This window comes from Glycine soja, chromosome 14 (assembly GCF_004193775.1).
Source record: "Glycine soja cultivar W05 chromosome 14, ASM419377v2, whole genome shotgun sequence".
Classification (NCBI taxonomy): domain Eukaryota; kingdom Viridiplantae; phylum Streptophyta; class Magnoliopsida; order Fabales; family Fabaceae; genus Glycine; species Glycine soja.
The window spans coordinates 49,818,498-49,839,556 of record NC_041015.1 but is presented as its reverse complement, the minus strand read 5'-3'; the positions used below and the strand labels follow the sequence as shown (position 1 = coordinate 49,839,556).

The following is a 21,059-nucleotide window of genomic DNA, read 5'->3' as shown; positions in this document are numbered from 1 at the left end:
AAGATCTAGCTTATGGAAAATGATAATTATCAACTATGCATAAGAATCTGTTCTTGGTAATTAATGGAAAAGGGTTATAAATTATTCTTTTTTCAGTTACTGCCTCCGACTTATTTTTAACTAAATATGAAACAATTTAATATATATATATATATATATATATATATATATATATATATATATATATATATTTCATAATATTTTTAATTAAATGATAAATATTTTTTCTAAATTTTGTAATTAAATGGTTGAGAATAAATAAAAATATTAACAAATATTATATATTAAATTAATGGTTATATTACTCGATTGATATTTTAATTTAGTATAATAAAATTTTTAAAACTTCTGATAATTCAGAATTTAAGATACATATTTAATTAGGATAAAAATTGATATATATTCTTATCAAATTTTCTATAGATAATTTTTGTGAGAATGTAAATAAAATTGAAAAATAGAAAGAGGAAGAGAGAGAAATCACATGTAACATAAATATAATGATTAAAAAAATTATTTTATTGAATTAAATTTAAATTATTAAAGTGGTAATTAATTATAATAAAATTTGATTATAAAAAAGTATAATGAATTCTTAAATTAAATATATTCTATGCATCAATTAATTATATCAATCAAACACCAATTTGTTAGTCTTGATTATCTTTTTCATACATATCAATATATTTTTCATATATATATCAATACATAAAATACAAATTGATCAAATTAATTTGTATATTAATATCTTATTGATAATTAACTTATGATAAATTAGTTTATTAACATGAATCTATTGATTAATTAATTTATTAACATAATTTTTTATATTAATGTTAATTGATTGTATTCAATTGTTAATTATATTTGTTTAAATTAAAATAAAATAATTTCATTTAATAATTTTTACTAAAAATAAATATGAAATAGTAGCCACAAAACCAACACACTTTGAGGTGTAAATTACATGATAGCATCACGTTCATGAATTAATTTATAAACATATACACGAAAATTGAAAGAATGAACACCGCAGTTAGGAATCCATGGGGGAATTCGTGCATTAACTTTTTCAGGGTTCCAATAAAATACGGATATTTTTTTAACTATATATATGAGCATCAACTTTGCTTAAGAGGTGATCTCAGTGCCTGTCTAAAAATTAATAAAAAAATTGCACGTTAAATTACTTTTTAAACCTTCTTCTATTTAATTTGTTTAATTTAGTTCATTTGTTATCAATTTAGTTCTTTAATTTTCAAAAATTGAGGTAATGTTACCCTTTTGTCTAATTGACAATGCCATCAACAAAGTTGAGCATGTGTTTATTTCACAAATTTCGGTAATTGAGTATGTTATGTCAATTGGATAGGAAGGAGTAAGGACAATATTAACTCAATTTTGAAAATTGAGAGAATAAGAGAAGGGTTAAATTGAACAAATTAAATAAAAATAGGAAAAAATAATTTAGTAAAAAGATTGAGGATAAAAAGAGAGAGAAATTGATCATGTTTATTTGGTTTCTTTTCCAAGGGCAAGTGGACAGACACCAACGTTAGAGTTAAAAACCAAGTACACATCGTATCGTGTTAGTTCCATAACTTCCTAGGACATACATATCCATGTTAATAACCGTCAACTACCAATCACAAACAACAATGATGTTCGATTAGACTGTTAGCTATTCACACGGGAATGTGATGGAACATATCATCACTGTTCTTCATCTGTGGTTGTTATAGCATGGTAGCTTCGTCAACGTGCGTGTTCCTTTCCCTTCTCTTACTACTACTACACACACGCTTTGGCTTTGGCTTTGGCTTTGGCTTCCACTTTCCCGAATTAGTTTTTGCTTTATCTATCTTTGCTTCTCCGATGTCTTTGCCTCTCTTTTCTCCTTTCCTCTTTTATTGTGTATATTTTTTTAGTTTAGTAGCAATAAATGCACGCACACGCTTCCTCTTGCTTCAGAAGTTGGTAGCCTTGTGCATTAGTCTCCATGTGAAAGGAAAAGATAGGTTGTGGTGTTGTTAAATTGGATTTTCAGGGTCGTTTTGGGGGTGTTCAAGATGTGGAGTAGATGGTGGTGTGGTGGTGGTGTTGGATCATTGAGGCAAAGGGTGTCTTTTGTTTTCAATGGAAGCCATGGTTCTGTGGGAAAGGTTCATCCTTTTGATCCTTTCAGGGGTTTTGGAGGGGAATATTGTGGAGGGGTGGGGTTTGTGTTGAAGCAGATGAAGAGGAGTGTGTGTTCCTCAACTTTACTTTCATCCCCTGCTGGTGTTGGTGGCAACTCCAATTCATGTGGGAGTGGGAGTGATGATAATGATAATAATAATAATAATAATGGGAATGGAACTGAAGGGTCTATATCGTTCGGTGATGCTAAGAAGTTTATGAGATTGGTGAATGTGGAATCGCTCAAGATGAAGCTTGGTAGGGATGGGAAGGAGATTATTCCCTTCTGTGAGCTTCTTCAAGAGTGTAAGAGCATGGGTGTTGCTAGGAGTTCTGAGGAGGCTTTGGCATTCGCCAAGGTTCTTGATGAGGCTGGGGTTATTCTCCTCTTCCGGGACAAGGTCTATCTGCATCCTGATAAGGTGAGTACTATCTATTTATGTTTTTTTTTATGGCCAAATGTTAGCGGGAGAGAGCTAATCTTATAACTCATTTTCTTTTAAACCAACCTTATAACTCCTAGTGCTATCTATCTATGTGTTTGACTTGTTTCTCTAGAAGAATAATTTGATTGTTCTTGTAGGGCTCACTTAAAAACATGATAAGGTTAAGCCTATTACCATGTATTTAATGCCAGGAGATGCCATTCATTACCCCTTTTCATGGTCCCCTAGCCTTTCGGCTATGTTTGGAAGTTTTGAAAATGTTTATGTTGTGTGGCTACGCCTACAACCCTTTTTCAGTAGGAATAGTCATGCTGGTGATTCATGGCTTGTGAGTATTGTCGCCTTTGGATTGCAAAATAATACGTTGTCTCAATGATGAAGTATGAATTGAGTGCTGTTCATCCCACAACTTCACTCTTTTTTCCATCACCTTTTCTCCATCCCAGTTATACAGCATATACATATTCTAGATTAAACTCTTACTAGCCCATTTGCACATTAATAATATGGCGTTCGATTTGTTTGATAAGGAAGTAGAACTTCTGCAACCATTAGCCACATAAAAGACGATTTACAGCGTATCTAAACGGTCCTAGTAGATCCACCAATTAATTTATTTTTGTAATATATGGCTTTGTATATAAATGTTCAACAGTGAGTTTGCAATTCAGTTGAGAATCTATGCTTCCTGAATTACTCCTTTGGCTAAACTCCGTAGCAGGTGGAAAGGTGCCTCTGTGTTTAAAAACAGTCATTGAAATTTGGAAGTAGTGCTCACGAATACTTTCAATGTTGTTAACTGTTAAGCATAGCTATGTTTTAGAATCACGGTTATCTTCAGATGAACTGACCACAACGTATTAAACTACAGCCACAGAATGGTTTGACAGCAGAAAATATTTGTCAGCTATGCTTCAATTTCCAAAACTATGTTCAATTCAATAGGGTGTGTTTTGCAGCCTACCATCCCTTTGTTAGTCCTCCGACTCCAAGCATCAGAATTTGGAGAGGAGAGCCATGTGATGCCAAGTGCCAGCTTGATGGAGCCAAAAATGCATCATAAATCTCAAAATAGAGAAGAGGCATTCCATAGAAGAATGTCATCAAAATTGAACTGAATTCTTAATGTCTAACTAACTTGTAAACTAAATAACCTCTAAACAACCAATCCTGCTAGTTGTGCATCGTTTGGTTACAAGTCCTTATACCCGGTAAGCTTGCCTGGTTAGGACTAGGATAGAACCTTATCTGCTGAATTGGTCATCTTGTTTGCTGACATAAACCACACAGGAAATTTATTTTTAAAAAAGTAGGCAATTGAATAAATAACATGGAATTCTGTTGTCTGCATTAATGTGAATTGGTTCTTACATGCTAACTAGTAACTAGGAGGCATGGAAACTTCAAAATCGTAGCTGTGTTGGGCCATACCTGTATTAAACAAAAACTTATCAATACTTTCAGAAATAGGACAAAACTTAGATAAGTTTTTTGGGCACTTTTAGACTTTAGCACTGTTTTCGAATCAATAATTTAAAATTTTATGCCCATACTAGAAATATGACAAAATCTTTGCAGTTCATTGATGACTTTTAGTACTATTCTCAATTTAGAATTAGAGTTTCACCTCGCTAACCTATATCGATTTTTAATGCGAGCCTTTACTAAGCAAATTACTATAGTGAAACTCCAATGCTGATTGAAAAACAATACCAAAAACATTTAAGGAACTGCTTCCACGTTTTGTCCGAAAAATATAATAGTAATAAGATAAATCATAACATTTGCTCATTATTAAAATACCAATTATTTCTTTCCATATAAAGCTTATGCCTTATAATCATTTTGTGTCCTATGATTTTTAGATTATTGATTCCTTTTGTATTGTGTGGTCAATATTAGGTGGTGGATCTGGTTAGAAGAGCAGTTCCACTAGCCCTAACAGCTGAGGATGATCCTATGAGGGAGGAGTTAAAGAAGCTGCAAGAGAAGAAGGAAGAAATCGATGTTTTGGCACACAAGCAGGTGCGGCGAATCCTGTGGTCAGGATTAGGATTCGGTGTTGTCACTGTTGGACTATTCTTCAGGCTAACATTCTGGGAATTCTCATGGGATGTAATGGAACCTATAACATATTTTACCACTGCCACTGGCCTAGTGGTAGGCTATGCCTACTTCTTGTTCACTTCAAGAGACCCCACTTACCAAGACTTCATGAAGAGGCTCTTTCTCTCAAGGCAGAGGAAGCTGTACATGAGGTACAATTTTGATGTTGAGAGATTCAAGGAGCTCCAATGCAAGTGCAAAACACCCTTAAATGCCAAAACCATTTTGAAGAATCGCATGGGGTTGGAACTGGATTTGGATGATGCCTTACACAGAGATTAACATTTTTTTTTCTTCTTTCAGGTGGCTTTATAATTTATACTTACATCACAAAAGAAAAATCTTACAGTTAATCTTTGTTCCTGTTATGAAGGAGAGCATTTAGATAATTGCATTTAATCAATTCTGTAATAGGATTGCTGAGTCGGCTTTGTAGCATTGGCTAGCTTAGGATATGCTGTCTGCCACTTGCCTCAAATTTTCCTTTTTTGTTATTTTGTTATCTTTTGAATATTTGCCTCTGTATCACAACATTTTATGTTGTGTATATAAGCAGTTATGTACTGAGTAAAAGGGGCAATTGAAGAAATAATACAAGTTTTTCCTTCTCTGACCTTTCTCTTAGAAGGTTCCTAGCCCTCGAACACTAGGAAAATTCAATGAGATCTCAGCTCATAATAATTTGGTGCTTTCATTGAGAGATCCAATGGCAGAGGATGAACCTTCCTCAGAACGTTGGGATCGCCTTGAGGCTGCCATTGCCGATCTCGAGGTCACCCAAGCCTCCATGGCTGCCAAACTAGATCTCCTTCCCCTGAAAATGGATACTCTATTAATCAGTCAACACCCTCCATCTTCTTCCTCTGCAAAGGCACCCCCTGCACACGCACCCATGCCCACTTCGCCGCCCATATCGACTCCGTCACCCATGCCGATTCCGCTTCCATGTCTCGCACCCATCCAACCAAGTCTCACACCGTTACTAGCTCCGTTTCCCATGTCTGCTTCCTACCTCCCTGATCTCTATCACCCTCGTGCCGCCGTTTCATGCAACAAGCTTTTCAGTACTGCTGCTCAGTATGGTTGTGCAATAGCTCCTAATGACAAGACTTTGGAAGTGAGAAACATGACGCTATTTGAAATGGAAACTGAGTACTATGGGCCTACCATGGCCTCACGCAAGTGCCAACCAGCTGTGTTTGCATTATGGTTATGGATGGCTGCTGACCCAGAGGAGTCTCGTCGGAATTGACCTTGGGATCTTGGAGGATTTGGACGGACTCGTAAAACGTTGAGGATAAGGTGTTTTTGATGAACTAAAGAATATTATGAGAATATTTAGATAATTGCATTTAATCGATTATGTTATAGGATTGCTGAGTTGGCTTTATAGCATTGACTAGCTTAGGATATGCTGCCACTTGCCTGCAATTTTCCTTTTCTGTTATTTTGTTATCTTTTGAATATTTGCCTATGTATCACAATATTTTATGTTGTGTATATAAGCAGTTATGTAGAGACAATTGAAAAAATAATAAAGTCTTTCATTCTCTCACCTTTCTCTTAGGAGGTTCCTAGACCTCGAACATTAGAGAAATTCAATGAGATTTCAGCTCATAACAGTTCCCCCCTATAATTTCACTCTTGTTGGGGTGGAGCTTACTCTAACTATTGTTCTGCCGTGTATGAGCCAGCATTATATATATATATATATATATATATATATATATATATATATATATATATATATATATAATTTAGATGCCAAAAAAATTACATGATATATCCTCTTCCTTTGTTAATGGCACTATATATAGAAAAATATTAGAATTATTTAAAAGAATTTAAGTTCAAAATTCTTAAAAACGAAAAGTTAAGAATTTCAAATATCTGTTTTTTTTTTACCATAGACAAGTATTGAGATAACAAAAAAATAATGATATAATATTTAATAATATTATTTAAATCACGTCAAAAAAATATTATTTAAATTAATTGTACACTATATCTATTAAATATCATAACCAACAGTATATAAGAAAAATACTAGTTTATTTACACATTTATATTAATAACAGCAACTAAATACTAACTCAATATATTTCTGCTTGATTTTATTTACTTATATTATATTGTTTTTAATTTGATTATTATAAAGTATATTTTCTTAAAATAAAATATATAGTAAAATAATGTATATATAAAGTAAAATGTAATATATTCGCGTATGTTGAGGGAGAAGATTATATATATATATATATATATATATATATATATATATATATATATATATATATATATATATATATATAATAAAGATATATTTTAACACAAGGAGAGAGGGACTGTAATACTTGCATCATTGAGAAAATGTTAGTATAAAAGATATTTTAGTAATATTATTTTTAACAAAAAAATTTAAAAATTGAGAAAAGTATCATATACTCGAATTTGTCAAGAGTGGAGTATATTTTTTTATCATAAGAGATGAGCGCAATATAGAGTCATTTGTTTATGCTTATTTTTTAATAAAATAAGCAATTTTATACTTTTTTTCATTTTGTTTGTTTAAAGTATTTTAAAAAAATAAGTTTTCTTCTTTTGTTAGAAGAAAATCCTATCTTTTTCTTAAGATTTAAAAAAAAACACTTTTTTTATAATAAAAAAAAACTTTTTCCTAAAGTTTAAACAAAAGTGATCAATGATATTCGCACATCTTAGATGAAAATAATGTAATTTACTCGAGTATTAATATAAATCTTAAGTATTCTTTGTAAGTTTTTGTATTTTAAAAACATTAAACAAATTTCTCATTTTAAAAAAGAAACTTTTCTCCGTATGTGCTAGTTAAAATTTGAACATTTAATCAAATACTTAAGGAATTATAGCCTAATGTAACTCAAACCCACTACTTGGTAGTATAAAATAGAGAATATATTGTTAGGATTTGGGAAAAATAAAATAGAAAAAATACAAGAGATTCACATAGTATTAATATGAATAAAAGAAAAATAAGATGAAATAAAATAAAATCTAAAAGTTCATTCTTAACAAAGAAACAAAAGACAAAATTTGAAAATAAATAATGAATTCATGAATCAAATCGAATTGCTTCGTAGATAAAAAAAATGCAATGTATAGAATGAAATGTAGAAATATAAGAAAGATTAAGTGTTATATTAAAAATAATATTATCAAATATTCGACCTCTTATAGAAAAAGTAAATAAATAAAATCCTTACAGGAAAACAGAATCGAACACACACCGGCATGACCATGACCACACTCCGGCATAAATGGGCGGCATATTTTATCCAAATGAAGAAATGCGAACCAAGAACAAATTAGATAACTTAGGAACAGTTTTCGTTGAAGCCAAAATTTTTTTTCTCTGCTTTGAACAGTACATTGTTTCAGTTAATACTTGAGTTGTATATTGAAATTAATTTTCTCTCTGCTTGAACAATTTCCTATCCAGCCCTTCATTGTGGGCGTGTGCCTTGAACAGTACATTGTTTCAGTTAATACTTGAGTTGTATATTGAAATTAATTTTCTCTCTGCTTTTTGTTTCACTTAATATTTGATAACTAACTTTTTTGCTTGTACTTAATTGTCTATCATAATGTTGTCGTGTCATTAACATTAAAAGTTAGAATTGCTGAGTTTAAACTCAGCTAGGTAACTTCTGCTCAGGGTGGTGGTGACAAGGACTACAAGGAGGTACCCCCACCTCCTTTGTTTAAACCTGCAGGTGAGCTGAAATCATCAGGGTGGTGGTGACTTTGTTGTTCCTCTAAATTACCATCTTAACTCTCATAGGTTTGTTTGTTGTTGTTGCTACAGGGGGACACATCAAACAAGCTGTGACCTTCAACAGATCTTATTACAAGGTAATCAGTTCAATGGAGAAAGGGCTGAGTCACTAAGGATCCTTAATTAAGCTGTGTGTCTTAATTTAATGACTTTAAAACAAAGAGACATTATCATGCATGTATCCTTCTAAGAAGCATTTTCATCTGCTTAGGATTTCCAAAGTGCTTATATCATGTTTTTATTCCTTAATTAAGTGCTCTTATGATTAAATTTGACTAATTAAATGTATATTTCTCCCCATTATTAGGATCAGGTTCAAATTATAGGACAATTGTGCATGTACTATAACCTGAACATCCATCCACAAGGCTTGGATAAAAAATATATATAGTCCTTTTTATTGCACAATTTGCTGTTTAAAAAAAAAAATACATTCCACGACGATTCTATGGACAAGATCGTCGTAGAACCTGCACATTTCTACGACGGTCATCGTTAGCAGACCGTAGTAGTATTAAGACCCTCTTTTACGACGGTCGTCGGCAACAGAAGACCGTAGTAGTATTAAGACCATTCTACGACGATCCTTAGGAGACAACCGTCGTAGAACACGATTATGTCAACGACGGTGCTGTATCAAGACCGTAGTAGTATTAAGACCCTGTCTTACGACGGTTGTCGGTAACAGAAGACCGTACTAGTATTAGGACCATTCTACGATGATCCTCAGGAGACAATCGTCGTAGAACACGATTATGTCTACGATAGTGTTGTCCCCATGGTCGTCGTAATCTTTCGTTAGTTCTACGACGGGGCTGTCCGACAGTCGTCTTAGAATTGTAGACCATTCTACGACAGTCCGTAGCAGACAACCGTCGTAGAACACGATTAGGTCTACGACGGTGTTGTCCCCATGGTCGTCGTAGTCTTTTGTAAGTTCGAAGACGGGGTTGTCCGGCAGCCCGTCTTAGAATTCTAGAATGTCTACGACGGTTTTCTTTAACCGTCGTTGAAATCTATTGAATTTATTACGTCGTCGTAGACGACGACGGTCTTCAACCGACGTAATATACCATTTTTAACCGACGTTGAATTCTGCTTTTGTAGTAGTGACGACTTCAGTTTGCTTAAAATCCTTATACGTTGCAGTTTCAAACTTTCAATTGATAAATAAATATCCTAATATCCAAATGGAGATAATAAAATGTTGATCAAACACGTGACCTTTATATCATTTTCAGTGTTCTCCACCTATATTTATTAGGAAGTTAGGTCTTTATGATATATACACATGTTCAAGTTGGATTTCAACATGGTGAAAAGTTGAATTGCAACTTTGTTCAGATGGGGAGAGGGATTGCAGCAGCAATATTCCCTCTTAAGGTTAGGAATTAGTAGTAAAGAGAAGGTGAAGTTACCGCAACACACTAAAGGACTATATGAAGATTCCTTTCATATGGACTCCATAACAATGCTAACATGCAAGTGAAAAACGCCTTATCCTCATGTGTCGCTGAGCTTAATTATCGATAGTTTTTGCCAAGTCTTTCATCCCTTATTTGCAACTAGGTTATATTTGCAGGTATATTTGTTGAAGTGGCCTTCGACACAAATGAATTTTATATATTATATGGTTCCGAGTGTTGTTGTCTTGGTATTGATTCTCTTGTGGTGAGTTTGATCTAATCTTATGCAATGTCAGATACATATGCATATTTATGTACGTGTGAAAAATATGTTTAGAGAAACATTTTTTTTAAAGCCAATTGAAATATATTAATAAAAGAGCTTAGAAAGAGCAAAAGATGTGGTCCTTCAAAGCCATACAATACTGTTACATAAAGAAATAACAAGCATAGAATACTGTCACGAGAAAAAGTCTCCCCATGTATACCTTACATGAATAATCGTAATTGAATTCTGCACCAAACCTTACAGATGTTCTATGAATATATGAGAGATGAATAGAAAATATTGATTTTCTAATTCCCAAATTATTGATTGTTATCTCTCTCACTCAATTTCTTCTGTTATCATTCTTGTTCAATTTCTTTTTGTCTTATTTTAGAAGCAAGTTTTGCTTGTGTGAAGTGAGCTGGATAGTTGTGATCCTAGGTAAGATTCTGCAACAATAATCATGCCAACAACTAGGTATTTAATTATAATATCTTGGGTTCTACCTCAAATAGGGGATGTATAATCATATCATAAACATGTAACATCAATCTGTTAGATACATCATTTTATATAAAAATAATATAAATCCTATTTTTACACCTCATCTTTCTTATTCCTTAAACTCTATTTTTGCATCCATATCTTCATTATTCTTTAAATTCTTTATTCTTACACTCCATCTTCATACTTCTTCAAACTTTATTTTTACACCCATCTTCATCCTTATTTATATTTATTTTCATCCCATTGCAACCTCCATTAGACATTGATTTTTCACTGCTCAAGTTGATCCTCTTGCACATACAAAATTTATAGAGTTTTTGATAGGATGACATGAAAATTTTGAATTAAAATAAAGTGTAAAAGTATGGATGAAAACCACCATCAGTATAAAGAGTGAGCATAGTCCTATATGCAAAACCCTTTACTAGACAAATTCTTAAACAAATTTAGATAAAGACACCAAATTGATTTTTCAAAATTTCAATTACTCAAGAAAGGAATTCTTTTCATACAAAAAAATAGTTCCTGAAAATTCAAATCAACAATACAATAAGTCCAAAAACTGAAACAAAAAACACGTTACTTAGTGATAATATTAATATATATTCAATGACAAAAATAAAAAGTAAATAGTTAAGTTTTAGTTCTTATTTGATATTTCAAGGATTTATTTGAAATTTTCTCAATTTCAGAGATTAATATCACAACACATTTCAATTTTAGAGACTTAAATGAGTGTTTACTAAAAGAATTATTAAAAAAAGTTGGAAAGGGGTGTACTTAAAATAATAATGGGATAGGGGTATAAATATCAATTCTCATAAAAAAAAGGCTGAGAAAGACCCATCAGCCCAAGAAGGGCCCGTTAAGACAAAACAGCGGTGGAAGAGCCGAACGGTTTGTTAACTTTGTTACTTTGTTTTTATCCAATTTTCGCTTCTTTTTTTCTTTTTCTTTTTCTTTTCCGTGGCTGACTTTTGACTCCACATCTAAGCTAAGCAAAGTAAGCCAAAACGCAAAAGCGGTAGTTGAATTTTTGGACGTGGAATTCTAGCGTTGGGGAATTGGAGGGAGAAGAGAAGAGGGTTATTAGCACAACAGCAGCATAAGAAGAATCGCGTTTGGATGGAAGCGGTGGCGGAGGGGCTATGGGGACTCGCCGAGTACCACGAGAAGAGAGGGGAAATAGGGAAAGCAGTGAAGTGCCTCGAAGCCATATGCCAAAGCGACGCGTCGTTTTTCCCAATCGTCGAGGTCAAGACTCGTCTTCGCATTGCCACGCTTCTCCTTCACCATTCTCACAACGTCAACCACGCCAAGTCACACCTCGAACGTTCTGTTAGTCCTCTCCTTTCGTTTCTACTTCCTTCGAATTCAAATTCGAATTTGTGGCTTATCGTTTTATTTCTTTGTGTTTTTTTTTTTTTTTGCAGCAATTGCTTCTGAAGTCTATTCCGTCTTGCTTCGAATTGAAGTGCAGAGCGTACAGCTTGCTCAGCCAGTGTTACCATCTCGTCGGAGCTATTCCGCCGCAGAAACAGGTCTTGCACAAGGGACTCGAGCTCGCTGCATCTGTAGGATACGAGTATGTGTTCTATTTTTTAGATCTTACTTTGGAATTTTTCAACTTTAGGTCTTGGCTTAGCTCCAATAAAATCTAGTTATAACTTCAAATTTTGTTATTCGCGTGCGTGCATCTTGGTATAATCAATGGTTGTTGTTACTGACTGCACTTTATTCTCGAATGTTATGCTTCACAATTTCGACAAGGCATATGTGCTGCAGTGGTAAGTAACCAATGGTGGAGGGCCAAAATTTTGCCATATAAACATGCCATTGGCGCCATAGGCGGCTCCACAGCAGGCCTCCCTTCACAAATTGGCTATAGCGGCCATAGTGCTGCCATTTAACAACACTTGAGTTGTTACTAATATTGTCTGGTTTAGCTTTGGTCTTTTTAGAATTTTTATTTTTGGATGCTTATCTTTTTTTTAGGGATTCTTAGGTTGGGTGGAAAATAGAGATAGCTCCTTAGTCTTTAGTTCTTTGCTTGAATGAATGATTGTCTTGAATATGGATTTACTTATTTGTATTATTGTCTCATGGTTCTACCATTGTCAAATTTTTTTTTTTTGTCGTAGATGGTAAGTGTGGAAGTAGTATAATAGAATTGGATCAGAATTGAGGTGAAGAATGCAGTGTTTATTGATGGAACAGACAATTTCTGAATTTGTTTCAAAATGATACTATTATTTCTGTATAAGAACAATGGGGATGCAGAATACCTATTCCAAGTCTAAAAGACTGATTACTATTACTTTGGTTTCACTCCTATTATCTATAACCTGTCATACCATGTCATCTTTCCCACTCTAATTTCTAAATAACTGAGATTGATCCACCTTTAATTGGGGGTTTGCTAATGTAGTAGCTGTCAATAATGCAGTTGTATGCTCCATTTGAAAGTTGTAACAAGCTTGGTGGCTTGGTGCATATGATTTATAATATTATTAAAGATGTTTGATATTTGATATTAATGAACCACTGGATAAGTGGCACAGTCAGTTATTTATCATTTCTGTTTATAGTGTGTTGTCAAGTTGTTCATATTGTGCATGTTACTTATTCTGCCTAACACTTCTACTACTGCATATTCATAGTTTCTAGTTTATTTTCTTGAAGGATTTCAATGAAGTTGTGGTCTTGCAACTTTAATTCACAGCTTGCAAATGCTTTATCAATTGAAGGGGACTACCAGGGTTCAATCTCTGCCTTAGAGTGTGGATATGTCTGTGCTACTGAAGTATGCTTCCCGGAGTTGCAGGTATGTTGTCATAGGTTACAAATTACAAGAAAAGGCATGCCCTTTGCTTCCTTGTCTGCTCTTTGCCACTGATTCAATAGTGAATTTCTACCATCAATAGATAGAACTTTCAAAAAGCTTGTTATATGTCACATCTATTGTGTGTCAATTGTCAACTCTCTACTATGCTAAATAAAATAAAGGACAATTTGTGCTTTGCTTCAGCTCTGTCTGTAATTTCTTGTTTTATAATAATGGAGCAGATGTTCTTTGCCACTTCAATATTGCATGTCCGCCTCATGCAATGGGATGATGATAATTTGGTTGAGCAAGCTGTTAATCGATGCAACCAGATTTGGGAATCAATTGCTCCAGATAAAGTGAGTGCAAATGTTCTTTAGCTTCTTGCTTTCCCAATTTTCTTTGTGCAGAGAATGCACAGTTGTAGACACTATGTTTTCAAGTTAGATGTACCATGATTCTTCTTTACCTTTTGTCTAATTTATTTTCTCTCGCTTCCACACACTCCTCAGAGACGACAATGCCCTGGCTTACTATTTTATAATGAATTACTGCACATATTCTATCGACTGCGGCTATGTGATTACAAGAATGCTGCACCTCATGTAGACAATCTGGATGCTGCCATGAAGATTGATATGCAGCAAACACAACGTATACAAGAGCTAGTGAAGGAGCTCAATACTTTAGACCAAAGTCTCTCCCGATCTGACCTTCACTACAGGGATAGGACAGCATTATCTAAAAAGCAAACAATGATTCAGGAGCAACTGCAAAACATGACTGGATTGAGTTCAATTGGGCAGGAATCACTGCAACCAGTATATTTTGGGAATGTCAGAAGGATAATAGGAGATAAGCTTCAGTTAGCACCTCCTCCTATTGATGGTGAATGGCTTCCTAAAAGTGCTGTCTATGCATTAGTTGATCTAATAGTAGTTGTGTTTGGGCGCCCAAAAGGACTTTTTAAGGAGTGTGCAAAACGCATACAGTCTGGGATGAATATAATTCAAGGTTGTTCACCAACTTTTTTTGTGAGTTTGTAATTTTTTCTTCTTTTGGGTTTGATCCCAGTTTTTTGCTTGGCATATAAAGCAAAACTCACTTGACAGCACCACTTATTTTAAGTACAGAATAATAATTACTTATTATGGTATGTGAAATCAGTTTGTATGAATTGGCTGTCCAAATAGCCCTGTGATAATTTTTTATGTTGTCTGAATTATACCTTTTAACCTGCACTTTGACTGTCTATCAGTCATCAGCTATTCTATATGTCCAATCACAGCCATAAAATGTCTTTTCTGTTGGTTTCTAGGCTTTAATGTGAAATGTATCAGGAAGAATGAACTGATTAGAAGCATTACTCCTTTGAATTGTTTGTTCTGAAAGCATGATTGGTGAGTTGAGTTGTTTCTTTTATTCAAATGGATTTCCATGTTAGTCATTGCTGTTATGCACTGCTTTGGAGACTGAAAAATTGTAGCCACTTTGGACTTATCTTCCCTATGAAAATAATATTTCTTCTGTTGTAATAGTGTCCCACATTGTAAATTTCTCAATTATAACAATTATCAGTTGCCATACTTGGGATTTTATTTTGGGCTGGTATTAAAGTATTTAGGTTTATATGTTAAAAAAGGACTATATATGTAAATTCAATCAATAGTATTCAGTTTTTCATATTTTCAAGTTCTTACCTGCAGATGAGTTACTGAAGCTTGGAATTACTGATGGTGTTAGAGGTGAGATTGGTTATTATTATCTTGTCTATAAGATGCTTATTCTGCCAAGCAAACGAGGATTCCTTACACAACCTTGTTGAACCTTCTTTTTTTACCAGAAGTGGATTTACAACACTCTTCTATTTGGATGGCTGGTGTGTACTTAATGCTACTAATTCAGTTTCTTGAAAACAAAGTGGCTATAGAGCTTACACGAGCAGAATTTGTTGAAGCACAAGAGGTTGGTTATCATTCTATTGTATATTTTGTCAGCTCTAAGGATGAGAAGACATGATAAGTTGCATTTTATTCCATAAAATTTTAAATCCCTATTCATAATCCACCTTATTAGCTGGGTTGCTTCTGGTGATATTTTTTTCATACCTGTAGACTTTAAAAGTTGGCAGTTAATGTGCATCCCATTATGTTCCAGAATTGAAATTGTTAATGATAATCACTGCAATTTTTCAGGCTTTGGTACAGATGAAAAATTGGTTCATGCGGTTTCCAACCATATTACAGGCATGTGAATGCATCTTTGAGATGCTTAGAGGCCAATATGCTCATTCAGTTGGCTGTTATCACGAAGCTGCTTTTCATTTTATTGAAGCAGTGAAGGTATATATATATATATATGTCTGACATAAATGGGATATTTTAGTAGTGAACAAGATGTAGTCTCTATAGTTTTGGTAATTTTGACACATCTATAAACTGATTTGGGATGCTGGAGACCATATTTATGTTTTTCTGTTTAGAGCTTGCTATAAACTGTTGATGGGGATAACTTCAAGATATTTATGTGTAGCTTACAGACAGCAAATCAATGCAAGCAATGTGCCAAGTTTATGCAGCTGTCTCTTACATCTGCATTGGTGATGCTGAATCTTCTTCACAGGTGGAGAAATATCTCTAATTGCAAATTAAATTGGTTCCACTTCCACATACTTTGTTTTAAAGTAATTTAATTCCATGGAGAATATTTTTTAATTGAATGATAGTTTTCCCACAGGCACTTGATTTGATTGGTCCAGTTTATGGAGTAATGGATTCTTTCGTAGGAGTTAGAGAGAAAACAGGTGTTCTTTTTGCTTATGGTCTTTTATTGATGAAGCAACAGGATCTACAGGAAGCAAGGTAAGTTTTTTGATAAGTAGTGCAATAAGTTGTGCTCTGAATATGTGTTAAGTTTACAATCTACAATTTTAATGTATGTCAGTTATTTTTTTTGTTTTACAAAAAATGTATGTTGGTAGATATTAATATAATAAGTATTTGCAAAAACATATAGATTACAATAAAAAAATAGTTATGAATAAATATTTAATTAATCCTATTTTAATATCCATCCACATGAAAAAATGTACTTTACCTGTAGTTATTCATTATTATACTTTTTGTTGTATATTATTTAAGATCCCCTTTTGAACGAATGATCCTTAACCCTTTTACTTTACTGTGTCAATTTCTAAAACATGGATACAAACAATAGGAACAGTTGCTGTGCCTTCTGTTGGTTCTAAACATAAATCTAGAGACAAAAATTTGGATGGTTTCATTCTTATAAAAAAAAAACAGTGCTATGCCTTAGTTGGTGAATGTTTCTTTAAATGATTATGTCCTATAATAGATTTGACAGTTATATGGATTATGGACCTTAAAATTAAGTAATCTCCAGAATAGAACCTCACTTGCGACTGAACACTTACCTCCATCCACATATATAATTTCTGTTTCTTCTACCTTCCTTTAAGTTGCAATTTTGTTGCAGGAATCGTTTGGCAAGGGGATTGCAGCTGACACATACGTATTTGGGGAACCTTCAATTTGTTTCACAATATTTGACGATCCTTGGTAGTTTGGCCCTTGCATTACATGACACTGTACAAGCCAGAGAGATATTGAGATCTTCTTTGACCTTAGCAAAGAAACTTTATGATATTCCTACTCAGATTTGGGTGCTATCTGTTTTGACAGGTACTTATCTAAGACTACCTAGTTTGTGAATGCAAGAATTTTATTATGACTTTAAGTGCTCCCTAGTTACACACTTTGTTGATGAGTACTTGGATAGCCACCAGAGTGTCTTGCCTTGCTTGCTAATTTGATGTGCTAATTTCTGGTTTGAACTTTGAAGATAATCCTTGTGTAAGAGTAGCTGGTATGTAAGTGGGGTAATAATTAAATTTTCGACATGGTGTCTTGGCATCTACTTGGTGTATTTAATTGGAGGTTACAAGTTCAAGTCTTATAAACACCCTTTCCATTTCTGGGAGTAAGGTTGTGCACATCTAACTTTCCCCCAAACCCCATCAAGTGGGAGCCTCGTGACTGGGCTCTCTCTCTCTCTCTCTCTCTATATATATATATATATATATATATATATATGTTACTTGTATCTTCTGCTTGAATGTTCCATTTTTAGTTATCACACTTATTTGTATGTATTCTCGAAGCATCTTGTAAGATTTATTTTTATTGTAAAAATGTTCAACAATGTTTCCTGGCTTTTGCAGCCTTATATAAAGAATTAGGTGAAAGGGGGAATGAAATGGAGAATGCTGAGTATCAAAACAAAAAATTAGAAGATTTGCAGAGGAGACTTGCTAATGCACATGCATCCATTTATCATATTGAAATAGTAAGTTCACCTCGACAAAGAATCGGTATGCAGTATGTCTTTGGGTATACAGTTATTTATTGTTTATTTCACCATTTTGATTAACAGATTGACAAAGTAAGACTTGAAGTTCACCAATTAAACGATTTGGACATCAAGCGTGCAATGGCCGACCCAACTATGGGAGTCAATCTTGATATCCCTGAATCTATTGGTCTGTCAGCACCCTTATCTGCTCCATCATCATCAAGGCTAGTTGATATAGACACCAGAAGACGTGGAAAACGGAGAATTTAGTGTTTTCCTTGTGCAGGCAAATACATTATTGTGAATTAATTGCTAGCTATTGCTCCAAGGTCCAAGTGGGTTGAAGAGTTTAGCAGATAGGGTTTCCACTTACCAGCAAGGTTCGTTTATCACGTGCATCACGGTTAAAAGATTCTGTACAGTTAATTAGGATGTTATCCATAAGTTATAGATGGAATAGATATTAGAACTCACCAGTTAACATTAGAATAGGGTTCTTTTTTGTATCAAAAAGAGGAAAAAAAGTAGATAGGTTTTTAAGGAAGTTTCTTAGAATTTATTTTCCTGTGCTCCAGCTGTTTATAGCATTTTTCAATTCACGAAAGTCAGTATGCTTTCTTATAAAGATGTCATACTGTAAATTAATTGCAAAATTTTTAGTGATATAGAATTTCGTGTGCACCAAATCTGGATGAATTGTTTTGTTCTTTGTCATTAAACCTTGAGATTGTAGCATTCATGGTTGTGGCAGATCTACTTTACGGTGGAACTTCATTTTCCCTACATGCCCAATTGCGGTCCCTTTTCATGGCCATGCAGTGTGGAATGTCAAAAACTTAGATGTATTTATTTGATTGTTCCCTTACCACTAGAGGGGGAGGGGGAGTCAGGATCGCCATGCTGGAGGATGGGGTCTTCCACAAGATCCTGCAAGATCTGTATTCTTTTAAAAAAAATAAAAATTACTCTCTTTCTCTAACAACTTTTGGAAGTAACCAACAAACAGATCAACAACGAGGGGAAAAAATAGATTTGGGAGAGGAGGGTTATGCATGATAGCGTCAAGGTAGGCATAGTGGCCCTTGCTAAGAGATCAACAAGATCTGGTCTCCTTGAGCAAATATGAAGCATAGTGGGAGGGCGGAGAGGAAAAGAAAATGGAAGGGTAGGAGAGGGAGAGGTTGGGGGCTGAGGAGGTGGGAGCGAAAAGGAAAAAGCAGAAGAGGGAGAGGTTGTAGAGGAGGGTGGCGGTGGAGGAGTGGGACGGCGGAGGAGCGGGAAGGACTTCTCAATCTCAAGAAAGAAAAAAATGAAGAAAAGGAAAAGGGGGAGTGGGGAATGGGAATGCGTGAAATATTTAATTTAATTTAATTTTAAAATAATTCATAAAATATATTTAAGTGTAATTTATTGTTAAACTCACAAAAAAGTCTTAAAATCTTGGAGCAAATATATTTTTATGGGATACTAATAAGTATTTCAAGATGAAATTTATTATTAAAGATGCTCTCACCTTTATTACATGAAAACAAATATTCTATTACATCATAACAAACTCAATGAGTAAGCATAACCGACCATATGCATATGGTTCAAATTGTGTGAGCTAAGTGAATCATTATCTAAGGCATCGACAGATACAACTATTCTTTAATTCAGTAGAATCATTCAGCAATTGATTCTCCATGTTTAACACCAAAGATCAGTCTAAAAGAAAGCGTCAAATTTGACCTACTTGACAAAGTGGTTACTTTGTATCTCTGTATTGTGGTCCTTTAGCAATTCTTGTGCAATTATATATATATATTACATTTGCCTATTAAAAAAATGAGTCATGACCTAAATGTGAGTAAAAAACTACACACCTAACAAGATAAGTTATTGTGTATTGATGAATTTAGGTGGGGTGAATTTTTTAAATTAAACCGAGAAAAACAAACATTGAATCACAAGAGCCAGAACAATGATAGAAATCATGATAACAACAAAGATAATTATAATCGTATGAGTTATGCTAAAAATATCGTTGTCATCAATGCATTGGATAGTCGACGAGGATGGGAAGGGTTGGAGTGTGTGAAGGCGTCTGTTTCTTCCTTCAGACATGCAACCGAGGTGGTAATGGTAGTAGTAGTAGCAGCTAACAATGCAGATGCTGCTGCTGCTGCTGAGAACAAAATCAGAATGAAGAGGATCATGGACTGTGCTTTGTCGACATTGTGTTGAGTTGAGTAACTAGTGGAAAGTGGAGAGAATTCATGGTCTGTTTATATATTTGAACGACTAAGGTAATTGCATATAAGATCTTTGTAAATGAGGAAAGATTTTGTAGCATGTTGTAAATTAATGAGGAAAGATTCTGCCCCCAAGTGTATAATGACGGTTGTAAATGAGGATATAAAGTAGTTTTATTGATTCATAATTTATCTACTAATTTATTTATTAGAGTTTAAAAAATTATTTCAAAATAATTTAAATTAATGTATATTTAGTGCTTAAAATTATTTATTGCTTGAAGACCCGCTTAGGGTTATACTTCATTTTTTAAAGTAAGTTTATCATCAAAGCCTAATCAAACTCAATCTTACCTCTAACATTTGATTAAAATATTTAACATCTACTAAAAGTTAGAGCTAGGAAATAGGGTCACTTGACTAAGTTAAAGTGTGAAATTGCCAAATTGGGCTTCATCAACTCAAATTCCAATTCCGGAAATACCTTTTCAGAGTGTTAAAAAAAATTCACTATTCTAGAAAAGGGTTTCTGAAATGCTTTTGCATTTTACACCTTCATTAAGTTCCCAATCTATGAATACGATCGTTTTGTTGCTGTTGAGCTCCGAGAAGAGGCAATTCTTGAAGTTGTTGAGCATTTTGCAGCCGTAGCCCTCGAACACGGCAACGAAGCAAGCGTAGCAGAGCTTCTCTAGCATCGGGTGTGGGTGAAGAAGATGAGGGGTATTTTTGTCCTTTAGGGGGTGCGGGAAGCCAAATAGGTGTAGCAAGTAAATGCCTCGGTTTGGGGAACGATTTTTTTGGACTGTCATTTTAGGTGCCTAGCTTGACACTGTTGGTAGATTTATCAGTTTTTTTAAACTTATGGAGATGAATTTGAAAAAGATAAAATTTATTTTGATCAT

General features: G+C 33.9%; 2 protein-coding genes across 2 annotated transcripts; both read left to right on the top strand.

Moving 5' to 3' along the window:
• The first annotated feature begins 1,594 nt into the window (after positions 1–1,594).
• On the top strand, positions 1,595–6,285 carry LOC114383620 (calcium uniporter protein 5, mitochondrial-like). The gene is made up of 2 exons (XM_028343329.1): positions 1,595–2,600; positions 4,527–6,285. Exons 1-2 carry the CDS (start codon positions 2,070–2,072, stop codon positions 5,010–5,012), a joined length of 1,017 nt encoding a protein of 338 aa, XP_028199130.1. The 5' UTR covers positions 1,595–2,069; the 3' UTR covers positions 5,013–6,285.
• A 5,400-nt stretch (positions 6,286–11,685) lies between these two features.
• On the top strand, positions 11,686–18,616 carry LOC114385116 (sister chromatid cohesion protein SCC4-like). The gene is made up of 13 exons (XM_028345087.1): positions 11,686–12,063; positions 12,159–12,310; positions 13,408–13,549; positions 13,792–13,908; positions 14,062–14,563; positions 15,256–15,294; positions 15,393–15,514; positions 15,745–15,891; positions 16,082–16,171; positions 16,286–16,410; positions 17,045–17,250; positions 17,790–17,914; positions 18,002–18,616. The coding sequence occupies exons 1-13, from the start codon at positions 11,851–11,853 to the stop codon at positions 18,188–18,190; spliced, it is 2,169 nt and encodes a 722-aa protein (XP_028200888.1). The 5' UTR covers positions 11,686–11,850; the 3' UTR covers positions 18,191–18,616.
• Positions 18,617–21,059: the final 2,443 nt, after the last annotated feature.